The sequence below is a fragment of the Gobio gobio genome, assembly GCF_949357685.1.
Source record: "Gobio gobio genome assembly, chromosome: 24".
NCBI lineage: Eukaryota > Metazoa > Chordata > Actinopteri > Cypriniformes > Gobionidae > Gobio > Gobio gobio.
This window is the reverse complement of record NC_137120.1, coordinates 2150765-2163617: the sequence shown is the minus strand read 5'-3', so window position 1 is coordinate 2163617 and position 12853 is coordinate 2150765. Positions and strand designations below refer to the sequence as shown.

The 12853-nt window shown below is 42.9% G+C and overlaps 1 protein-coding gene across 1 annotated transcript in view; it reads left to right on the top strand.

Annotated features, from left to right (window-relative positions):
* The window catches only part of LOC307121071 (uncharacterized protein), a 50818-nt gene that overhangs the window by 26424 nt on the left and 11541 nt on the right, over positions 1-12853 (top strand). Inside the window, exons 4-5 of the mRNA XM_079808482.1 lie at positions 644-1270; positions 1459-2643. Coding sequence (XP_079664608.1) covers positions 644-1270; positions 1459-2643 — 1812 coding nt within the window. The remainder of the gene's footprint in view (positions 1-643; positions 1271-1458; positions 2644-12853) is intronic.

Sequence of the window (12853 nt, the reverse complement as noted above, 5' to 3'; positions counted from 1 at the left end):
TCGTTAGGCAACCTCCCTATCCCGCCGATTCCCGCTGTGTTTTTTTTAGCCGCCCATTCCCACCCGCAGCAAAATTCAAACCGCCCGCTCCCGCGAGATTTACGTTGGGTCCCGCGGGACCCGGCGGGACTCAATCCCAATGCAGCCCTCTACCGGCATGTTTATTGCGGGGTGGGCGGGGCTTGAGGCGGAGCTTCTGCATTCTATGATGTCAGTGGTCAACATGTTCTGAGATCTCTCGTTTTCTGGGCCTGGTGTCTATAAAAGCTTTTCTTTGACTAACAAGGAAGTTTTCAGCTCTAAAACTTACAGGATATTCTTATATCACCATGAACTTTTATATATCAAAGGCTCAAAGGAAAGTTGATTTCTCAATTCATCACCCCTTTAATAACTTGACTATCTGTCGAAAGCACTGCCAGTTTGACTGTTTTCACTTGAGTTCACAATGATCAATTGAGGGAGGTCAGGGCATTATTAAACTCGTGTTTCCAGATGAGTACGCATTCAGCAAATATATTAAATGTTTTTACTAGAGGGAAACTTGAAAATTACAGTAGAGTCATGATTAGAGTTATTCCGACATGATGTGAATGCTTAAAAACCACATTGTTAAACTAGTGTGTTCCTTTGACTGTTCCAGAAGATGTGAAACTGAATCTTGTTCTGTGTGGAAGTGACAGAAGATTAAAATCCTTCATATCAAACCTGATCCTGAACCAGAGCGAGAGAGGACCAGAGCTCAGCTCAGAGTGTGTGAGGAGAGACGTGGAGCTTCATGGACGTCTGATCTCTCTGGTGGAGCTTCCAGCTCTGATCAACTCTCAGCTCTCAGAGGAGGAAGTGATGCGTCAGACTCTCCGCTGTGTGTCTCTCTGTGATCCTGGAGTTCATGTTTTCATCCTCATTATTCCTGATGGTCCACTTAATAATGAAGACAAAGCAGAAATTGACAAAATCAAGAAGATATTCAGCTCAAGAATCAACGAACACATCATGATCCTCAAATACCAGAATCCAGAGCATCAGACAGCAGAACTAAATGAGGAACCACAGTCTGTCGTTGAGGGGTTTGGAGGACGGCATCATCTCATTGGCCCAAACACACAAGTGTCCATGTTGATAGAGGAACTGGAGCAGATGGTTGAGGACAATAGTGGTGTTTGTTTCTCCACAGAGACATTGTGGGATGCACAGATGGAAAAACTGCAGAAATGTGAAGAAATGAAGAAGAGAATCCATTCATTAGAGACGTGGTTTCAGTCACAAGGTAATGATCAGAAAATCTGCATGGATTACACAGATTTGTGAGACAAAACAATAACATTCCATGCAGTGTTTAGAAGAAATAATAATAATGTTGCTTTAGTTTAAATTATACATTATCTGTTGACATGGGTGATTGACAATCTTCTTGAAATGCAATATGTTTTTAATTTTTATTTGATCTATCTTTAGATTCAAGTAAAAGAGCAGATGAAGTGAGGATTGTGCTGCTGGGAAAAACTGGAGTTGGGAAGAGCGCAACAGGAAACACCATCTTAGGAAGAGAAGTGTTTATATCAGACACATGTCAAAAGTCGATTACTAAAGAGTGTCAGAAAGAGAAAGCTGAAATCCACGGCCGACACGTGACTGTGATCGACACTCCAGGACTATTTGACACTGAACTCAGTAATCAAGAAATCCAGAGAGAAATCACCAACTCCGTCTCCATGATCCTGCCTGGACCACATGTGTTTCTCCTACTGATACCAGTGGGACGATTCACTCAAGAAGAAGCAAAATCAGTGAAGATCATCCAAGAGACATTTGGTGAGAAATCTTTAACGTACACCATGGTGCTCTTCACCAGAGGAGATGATCTGAAGAAAAAAACCATTGAACAGTGGCTGGGAAATCCTGATCCTGCCCTTAAAAACCTGATTGATGAGTGTGGAAACAGATACCATGTGTTCAATAATAATCAGACTGGAGACCGAACACAAGTGTCTGATCTACTGAAGAAGATAGACGACATGGTGAAAGAAAACGGAGACAGTTACTACTCATGTAAGATGTTCAGAGAGATGGAAAGAAAACTACAAGAACAACAGATGAAGATTCAGACGGAGAAAGTGGAGCAACTGAAGATAGAGAAAAAAGAACTGATGAACAAACATGAAGAAGAGATAAAGAGGATTAAGAAGACAATGGAGGATGAAATACAAAATCAAAGAAAGAGAAGAGAAGAAGAATTTGGAGAGAGAGAAGAACGATATAAAAGAGACATTAAAGACATTAAGGAACAAGAGAGAAAGATGCAAAAGGAGCTGAAGAGAGAACGAGACGAATGGGAGAGACAGAAACAAGAAGAAAGACAAAGAAGACACACAGAGAGAGAAGATCTTCAGTCCAAACATGAAGAAGAGAGAGGGAGAATGAAGATGATGATGAAGGAAGAAAGAAAGAATCACGACAAAGAGAGAAAGAGAAGAGAAAAGGAATTTAGAGAAAGAGAAGAACAATATAAAAGGGACATTAAAGACATAGAGGATCAGGAGAGAGAGATACGAGAGGACACAAAGAGTGAACGAGAGGAATGGGAGAGACAGAAACAACAGGAAAGAGAAAGCGAAGAAGAAACACAGAATGCAGACACAGGTCAGAATTATAAATATGAGCAATGAAGGCCATGAAAATTAATCTGCATAGTTTATCATTTTGATATTTTTAAAGAAAAATCTAAATAATGTATTTAGTCTAATCTACTTATTATTATTATTATTATTATTATTATTATAAACACAGGGAATTTTTAGGAAGTAAGTTAAACTAGGGTTAGGCGATATGGCAAAAAAAATGAAATCTTGATTGTTTTCAGAACAATTGACTTTTTCACAATTTCGGTTTAAATTATTTTTTTTTTCATTAAAAAAACTTAACTACAATATGATTAGGTAACATTCTCTTTATTAACCTGGTAAAAACATCTGGTAAAAGTTCTTTTCCAAGTGCACCACACCTGAATTGATTATCGTGTAAATGTAAAACAAAATATGCATGAAATATCAAGGCAAATATTGTACAAATCTATCTAAAACATATCCTATATACTCAGAAATAATATATAATTAGAAAAATGCTAAATATTTCTTAACCAAAAGGTAATAGCAATAAATAACACAATAGTCTATTATTAACCCCTCAGGGTCGGCGGTCGCGCCAGCGATACCACTTTACTTTTTTTCTAATCAGTGTGATAGAGACTCAAAAAACTCAGTCGATTTTGGTCATCCAGGCAAGTGTTATACATATTTAGAATCTGTCAAGTTTATACTTTTATTTGTGTACACTCACAATAAAAACAAAATGTTGTGCTTTTTGCTAAATAAAAAAAATCTGCAGCCTCTCTGTCAATGAAGTCCATTCTGACACTCTTCAGAAAATGAACTGTAACTTAGTGAATGCTTGTCACACAAACATGAGACATATGTCTAAAGAAACGTTGAAATGTCAGATTGTAAATAGTAGAAGAATGTTTTCCTTAAAAAAATTTAAAATTTTTTGACTGAAGTAAAAAGACATGAACATCTTGGATGACATGGGGGTGAGTAAATTATCAATTTTAATTCTGATTCTGAAACAGCAGTTTCCAACATTGATAATAAATCAGCATATTAGAATGATTTCTGAAGGATCATGTGACACTGCAGTAATGATGAAAATTCAGCTTTGATCCCAGAAATAAATATTTTATAGTATATTACAATAGAAAACTTCTCAGGTTACGACTGTAACCCTTGTTCCCCGAGAAGGGAACGAGACACTGCGTCGTCGAGTGACGACACTCTGGGAACACCCTTAGCGTAGCGCATCTGAAGCATGAATGAAATCTATCCAACCCTAATTGGTGCTGCGTAATGACGGCATAACCGGAAGATACAAAGGGATGCTGACACACAAACACATTAGACACACAAACTCCCTTCTCAGGGAACAAGGGTTACAGTCGTAACCCGAGACATTCCCCTACTACCAGGGAACTCGCACTGCGTCGTCGAGTGACGACACTCTGGGAACGAACTACCAACTATGCCACACCGCAATTACGCTCGTCCTAGTGTGAATCTGGGAGACCAGGCACACTTAGGACGCGAACACTCTGGCGCCAGGCGTCGCTGGGAGTTGCAGACTGTAGAATCTTATGTAGGTGTGCAGGGTGGCCCACCCGGCCGCCTCGCAAATCTCCTGAAGCGAGACGCCAGAAAGGAGGGCCACCGAGGAAGCCATGCCCCTGGTGGAATGAGCCCTCACGGCCATAGGTGAAGGCAAACTGCGCACCTGATAAGCCGCGGCTATATCCAATTGCTGATTGTCTGTTTAGATGCAGGTAGCCCTTTCTTGGGTGAGCCAAAGCACACCAACAACTGGTCTGACTTTCTCCACTGGGAAGACTTCTCCAAATAAATTCTTAGGGCTCTGACCGGGCCTCTTCCGCCGTCAGGTGAGGTGGAGGATGGAAGGCCTAAAGAACCACTGACTGTGCCACATTAGATGGCACCTTGGGCACATAGCCCGGTCTAGGATGTAAGATGGCCTTAACTCCACCGGGGGCAAACTCCAGGCAAGTTGGCGTAACAGCCAAGGCCTGGGGATCCCCCACTCTCCTCAGAGAGGTGACAGCAAGGAGAAAGGCCACCTTAAGGTTCAGGTTCTTTGCCTCAGCCGACTCCACTGGCTTGGCCAACCCTTCGAGTACCACCGCCAGGTCCCAGGTGGAACCGTACAACCAGATAATGCTTCCTCAAAGGCCCATCACCTACAAGCGAGTGGAAAGCCCCATTGGCAGCCACGTACACCTTAAGCGTGGACGGGCTAAGACCAGCGGAGAAACGATCTTGGAGAAACTCCAGCACTGAAGCCACTGGGCAGTTAATCTCTATACACCATACACCAAGTTGAAAACACATTCCACTTAAGGCTGTACAGTCTCCTGGTGGAAGGAGCCCTGGAGCTGAGTAGGGTCTCGACCACACCTGCTGACAGGCCAGCCTCTAGGTACCGAGCCCCCTCAGGGGCCAGACCTAGAGGTTCCACAGCTCCGGCCGGGGGTGGAATATTGTGCCCCCTGCCTGTGAGGGGGGAGGGCCGTCTAGCAGTGCTACAATGTCCGAGAACCATACCCGGGTCAGCCAGCAGGGTGCCACTAGAAGTAGGCTAATCCCTTCCTGGCGGACCCGCTCCAGGACTCCCGGGAGCAGAGCAAACGGGGGAAATGCATACAGATGCAGCCTCGGCCACGTCTGCAGAGAACCACAGTGGACAGTGAGACGTCTCTCGAGATGCAAATAGATCCACTTCCACTGGGCCAAATCTCTTGCACATGGCCTCCACCACCTGTAGGTGAAATCGCCACTCCCTGGGCCTCAGCCCCTGCCTCGACAGGATATCTGCTCCCTGATTTTGGTCCCCGGGGACGTACATCGCTCTGAGAGATGACAGTTTCCCCTGGAACCCCAGGAGGGTCTGGTGAGCCAATCTGCATAGAGGACGCGACCTCAGACCCCCCTGATGATTCAGATACAAAACTACAGACGTATTGTCTGTTCGTATCAGGACATGACAGCCCAGGAGGTCTGGGAAAAGCTCCTCAGAGCTCTGTAGACCACCAGCATTTCCTGGCAATTTACGTGCCAAGAGGAATGCCGGGTCTCCTACAGACCTCTCGCAAAGCGGCTGTCCATGACCGCAATGTCCAACCAGTGAGGGAGGCATCTGTTGAAACGGTTTTCCGGCAACATGATGCTCCCAGCACTGGCCCCCGGGACAGGAATCAAGGTTTCTTCCATATGACAAGAGAACGAAGGCATCTGCGCGTTACCCTGATCATACAGAATGGTTTTCCCCTTGAGGAAAACCCCCTGATTCCCAGCCACCACTGTAGAGGTCTCGTGCAGCAGGCCAAGAGATATTCTGTTGAACGCAGCTGCAATGAGCAAGCAGTCCTTAAAACTGCTTTACAGTGATGCTGTGGCCTAGCTTCATTATAGAGACCATCGCCTGTATGTACTCGACACGCGCAGGAGACAGTTGTGCCTGCAACATAGTCGAATTCCATACGACTCCCAGAAACCCGGTTCTCTGAGAAGGCGTCAACACGCTACTGCGTGTAGAGTCTCAACCCCAAGCACTGAGAGCACCCAAGGACAAGATCTCAATGCCGAACTGCTGCTACTCGCAACAGGGGCAAAATGATGCCCCATTTGGATGCCCCAGAGACTCAGTTGGAGCCAGAGCTGCATCTATGCACCCGGGAACGTGCAAGGGGAAAGAGCCAGGAATAACCCGATATTGGTACGCTTTACCCCCAAAAGCGAACCTCAGGAACTTCCTGTGACAGAGAAGGATGGATACATGGAAGTATGCGTCCTCTTTAGACCCATCGTGACAGACCAGTCCTCAGACTGGATCTGAATCAAGATGGAGGAATTGTAAGCATCTTGAATCTGAATCTCCTCAGAGAACGATCCAAGTACCTCAGATCTAAAGTTGGATGCAACTCGCCATCCTTCTTAGGAACTATGAAGTACTGGCTGTAGAACCCGGACTCCCTGTCTGGCGGAGGAGCACATTCTGTGGCCTCCTTGCCAACAGGGAGTGAACTTCCTGTTCCATTACCCGAACCTGCCCAGGGACCACTGCCGTCCAGACCACCCCATTGAACTTCGGGGGAAGGTAACCGAACTGCAGTCTGTATCCCCTTTTCTACAGTCGCAGGCCCCACGCAGATATATTCAGAGGCATAACCATGCGCCGAGGCTGGCTTCAGGTGTCCACTGAGCCTCACTAACAACCCCCTGAAGCGGCTGACCGGCAGGGAGCAGTCGAGAATGATTCTCAGTGCGCGGACGCGTTCGCTGCAAGCCGCAGGTCTTTCTAGAGGTGGATGGAGCAGCGTGTGCGTTCGCAGGAAATCGATGTGGCCCGAAGCATACTAGACGGCAGGAGCACAGCATCGATTACCAAAAGCTCCACAGGGGAGGCGACCTCGATCGCTCCTTCCCGGGAGAGGGGGCTGGCCAGCTGGGGCCTCATCTAAGGGAGCAGCTCGACAGGGCCGCAAAACTAGGGCGGACACTGCGATTAGCAATTGCTTAAAACTGATGTGTCCTGCAGGCCACGAGGTGGCGAGAAAAACATCAACTTCCTGAGGGCTACAAGGAGGAGCAACCTCACTATGAATGAAAGCAGCCCCCTCAGGAACTGCCAATGCATGTTATGCTCCCATCTTAGATGAATATTCAGACAAGTAAAACACGCTTGGATGACAGACTGATTTAAAGTATCTAACTTATCAAAGTCAGATAATATGACACTTAATTCCTCAGAATTAAATGCCACCATAATCACTAGGGGTGTAACGGATCGCAGTTGATCCGTACGGATCACGACCCACGGTTCGGCACGCACGTGACCCGCAGATTTATTGTGCATTTTTTTTAAAACTTGTGGATTAATCAGAATTGTTTAGCAATCGCAGACTAAAAGACAGTTTTGCTGCCGATATTGCTTTTTAAATGATCTCATTCCTTTAAACTCGATGCCGAGTTTCAGAGAAACACATGTGTTCACGTGAACAGGGCATGTTAATCAGTCAACAGTGGCTAGCGGAGAAGTAGAAGAACTTGAAAAGCCTCCCACATTATTCAAATCACATGTATGGGAGCAGTTTGGCTTCCCCGTAAAATATAATGGTGACGGAAGGGTGTGGACAAAACTGTAACATTATGTAGGCACTGTGGCACAAGAAATCCGTATGAAAGTGGCGAATACATCGAGCATGGCACCTGCTGAAGCCCGTTTCACACATACTCCGTTTGCAGTGCGTATGCGGTGCATATTTTTTCCGTACCCTCGTTAACGGATACAGCTTTCACTGCACACGGCTTCGGTCCGTCATTGCGTTCCAGGAGCGCATAGCCATACAGCTGTGCTGCGATCATTTCCGCACAGAGTATATTTTTTGATGTGCTGGCGCTGAATTAAAGTGACAGCGCATCCGCATTAAAACAAACATGTATCGATGCGAAAATCTAGGAATTCCACCACAGATGCATATAATGTCTACTCGGTTTTAAAGTCAACACTTGGCTTTTTGCCTCGGGTAAAGCCAGGAAAACGGCCTTTAAGTAAACAAGGAGAAATAATGGAGAGCACCTGTCCTTTCTTGGAGGTGGAAAAACAAAGTTCTTTATGACCTGCAGGATTTCTTGTAAAAAGATTTAAAAACGAAAGAAAAGCATATGTTTTCATTTAAAATGTTTGTTATTTTAACATAGTCTATTGTCTGTTTTGCAATTTGCATGAGCAACGTAATATATACATCTAAAGTAGGTATTAGGCTAAATAAGTAATGAATTCAATAAAACGTTGTTTAAGTGTAGTGTGTTTAAACATGATATCTATAAAATAGTGTATAGGCCTACAAAGAGAATTGCAATGCTGATAAGAGAATGTTGACATCCTAATCTTTAAAAAAAAAAAAAAAAAATAGCCCAGGCCCATTTTCACGTCTCAGGTTGTTTTTAGTCAAATTTGATTTATTCAGATGGTTATTTATTTATTTTATTTTTGTTAACACCAAAAGTTCCTTGTTAACCTATAAACCATATAGGTTATGTTAACACCAAAAGCTTTCATGTAATAAATGGAAAGCAAATAAAAATAGTCTCCTCCCCCTTTTATTCTGATCCGAAAAATGATCCGATCCATGACTCATGATCCGTAGTGCGATCCGAACCGTGAGTTTTGTGATCCGTTGCACCACTAATAATAACCCAACCCCGTGCAACCTGGTCTGAATGATAGGCTGAATAAATATATCTAACTCCTCAAAGTCAGATAATATTTTATTTTAATTCCTCAGAATTAAATACAGCCATAAATACCCAACCGGTGAAACATGGTCTGAATGATAGGCTGAATAAAAATATCTAACTCCTCACAGGGTCAGGGTTGGATAGATTTCATTCATGCTTCAGACGCGCTACGCTGAGGGCGTTCCCAGAGTGTCATCACTCGACGACGCAGTGCGAGTTTCCTCGAAGGGGAACCCTTATTTAAATTGTAATAATTTTTCACAATATTAAAGTTTTTTCTGTATACGTAGATCAAATACATGCAGGATTGATGAGCATAAGAGATTTCTTTCAAATATATATATACAAAATAGTAATGTGTCCAATCTTTTGACCGGTACTGTATATGTTTATATATGTAGTACTGTTGTCCTGTAGGCACAACATTTAGTTCCTCAACATAGAGGAATTACAATAAAACTGATTAAATTCTTCAAATCTCCTCACATTCTTTGTTCAGGCTGCCTCACAGCATTCCACTTTGATGGGCCATTAGCCATTGAGGGAGTGTCTTTGCAGTGGCGCAAAAAGTGGGTATGTGCTAAATGCAGCGCATAGGGGCGCAGCACCTTGGGGGCGCCAAAGTGATGGTATAAAAAAACATATATATATATATTTTCTTATTTTCTATATGTAGCTGCTGTTGTGCATTTCTAAATCATTTCTGTATTTCCTCAATATTATATAAAATTTTAGAGGACTAACAGGCTAGAGTAGGCGCCCTCATAAGATTCCATAATAGAATTTTGGATAATAATGGAATATCGCGAGTGGGCGCGCCTGGCGGGGGCGCCGGCGATTTGACAGCAAAATGCGCGTCTTTGATTTACCACAAAAAAGTGCTTTCTTAACGTGCGCTTTGGGGTCAAGGAAAATGCGCGTCTCCGCACGCTATGAGTCGGACAAACCGCATGTTACTAACGTGTAGGCTAAACAGGTAAACCAAACAGTCAGTGCAAACTTGTGTTTGAAGTATCCAAACAGATGAAAAGAACGTGCATGGTTTTTTTTTTTAATTGCATGCTAGCTTTTTAGGGCACACCTCTTATAAAGTTAAATTACATATTGTTGACCATCTTAATTAATTACACTTAAGTAATTACACTATTTACCACGATACATGGCTGTTATAAGAATTAAATTAAATCAATATCAACAAAATCCATCTTACCATTTATCAAAATCTACTTACACTGTAATTACAATTGCCTAAATAATGTAATGAGATTTTTTGATTTATGTTCTAAATATAATATTTTAATTATAGAAATATGAAATGTTGGGAAAATTTTTATTATTCCAGTCCTATGAAACTATAAAACTGCCAGTATAGTTGGCGGCGTAATAGTTTCTAGAATCATTCAACTAATTAGTTCTAACCGACTGTTCAAAAACGGTGAATTATGCGAGAACGAAACCTATACTTTGTTTGAATCTATTTTTGTTGGAAAAATAGAGCAAAACTGTAAAAAATGACAACTTGTTGTTTATTGAACTGTTGTATAAAATTAATATCACATTTTGCAATTGTGCTGATATAGGCTACTCTGGAAAATAGCACTCTTGCTCGTATGATATTGCTTAACTCATAATTTCCTCTTTAATTACTTTCAAACGAATGTTTGTTTTTTGTACTTATTTGTTTTTTGTGTTATTAGCCTATTTCTAATGAAAATACAACAACAATAAAATAGTACAAAAAAAAACTTGCGTATATTAAACTTTTGTTAAAAAAACAAACAAGACGGATGTCATAAAATAGCTATACCCGAATTATAACAAATAAATAAAAGATATTTGGAAATTCCCCTGTGGGGAAGTGATCTTGCGCTTGTGCCTCCGCTATCATCCTGTTAATTATCTCGCTCGCGCCTATGATTACAGTTACAGTCGAATTTAAATTCACCATCATTGGTTCACATCCTCAGCCGATCTGCATGACAGTTTTTGCAATGCCCATCAATACTAGATAAATGGGCAAGTGAAAAGACACGCCATGTCACAATTTAGTAGGAACTAAAGAGTGCTCTAGAATGTTTGGTAGTAACATTGTTACTAGTATTGGGCATCGAGAACCGGTTCCTACTTGGAATCGTTATAAAAATTCAGATTCTTTTCTTTCTTTTTGTTTCTTTATTGGAATCCGATCATAATGTTAATGTTTGTCAATTTGTGACTGTTTTTTTATTTGTTAACAAGAAGAAGAATAACTAGAATGTACATTTCCTGAAGAAAATGTGAGTGGTGCTTGCCGTGGCAAAAAAATACACTCGGATGCTACTGGGATGCAAAAAAGCCAAGCAACATGTCTGTAGGATGTTCTGGGGCTGAGATATAGGTCTTGGTAAACGGTTGCTAGGGTACTCTGTTTGGTTGCTAGGGGGGCTTGGCAGCATCCAATGATGATACTGCTTGTCTGTATGAATGATATAAACCAACCCCCATGTCTCTATGATGTTCTGAGGCAGAGATATAGGTCTTGGTAAACGGTTGCTAGGGTACTCTGTTTGGTTGCTAGGGGGGCTTGGCAGCATCCAATGATGATACTGCTTGTCTGTATGAATGATATAAACCAACCCCCATGTCTCTACGATGTTCCGAAGCAGAGATATAGGTCTTGGTATATGGTTGCTAGGGTACTCTGTTTGGTTGCTAAGAGGGCTTGGCAGCATCCATTGATGATAGTGCTTGTCTGTATGAATGATATAAACCAACCCCCATGTCTCTATGATGTTCTGAAGCAGAGATATAGGTCTTGGTATATGGTTGCTAGGGTACTCTGTTTGGTTGCTAAGGGGGCTTGGCAGCATCCAATGATGATACTGCTTGTCTGTATGAATGATATAAACCAACCCCCAGGCCTCTATGATGTTCTGAAGCAGAGATATAGGTCTTGGTATACGGTTGCTAGGGTACTCTGTTTGGTTGCTAGGGGGGCTTGGCAGCATCCAATGATGATACCGCTTGTCTGTATGAATGATATAAACCAACCCCCATGTCTCTACGATGTTCCGAAGCAGAGATATAGGTCTTGGTATACGGTTGCTAGGGTACTCTGTTTGGTTGCTAGGGGGGCTTGGCAGCATCCAATGATGATACTGCTTGTCATAATGAATGATATAAACCTACCCCCATGTCTGTATGATGTTCTGAGGCTGAGATATAAGTCTTGGTAAACGGTTGCTAGGGTACTCTGTTTGGTTGCTATGGAGTGGCTTGGCAGCATCCAATGATGATACTGCTTGTCAGTATGAATGATATAAACCAACCCCCATGTCTGTATGATGTTCTGAGGCAGAGATATAGGTTTTGGTAAACGGTTGCTAGGGTACTCTGTTTGGTTGCTATGGAGTGGCTTGGCAGCATCCAATGATGATACTCCAAAGGCTGCTTGTCAGTATGAAAAATATAAACCAACCCCCATGCCTCTATGATGTTCTGAGGCAGAGATATTGGTGTTGCTAAATGGTTGCTAGGCTGCTTGATAATGGTTGCTAGGGCGTGGCCAGGAAGTGTTGACGGTGATTTATGATTGGCTGTTGATGCCCCGAGTCAAACAAACCCACCCTCGTGTTTCTATGTCACTTCTATCCAAAGATATCCCTTTGATCTCTTTCAATGGAAGTCTATGGGATCAGTTGCTAGGGAGCTCTAAATGGTTGCTAGGGCGTGGCTTCAGAGGTTGACAATCATCCTGAGATAGTGATTGGCTGTCTGAGTAAATTGAGCCCACCCCCTTGTCTCTGAGACACTGTGAGCCAGAGCTGTGGTCAATACAAAATCCCTATGCAATTTCCCATAGTAAGAGAAACACATGAGTTTTATGGGACGTCCCTCCCCATTATAAGTCAATGGGGAAATTTGAGGAAATTTGTGGAGCTCTAGCACCCCAGGGGTACAACTCACACCCCATTGAGATGTGTCATCTTACAGGGCCTGTCAGCCTCTTCAAA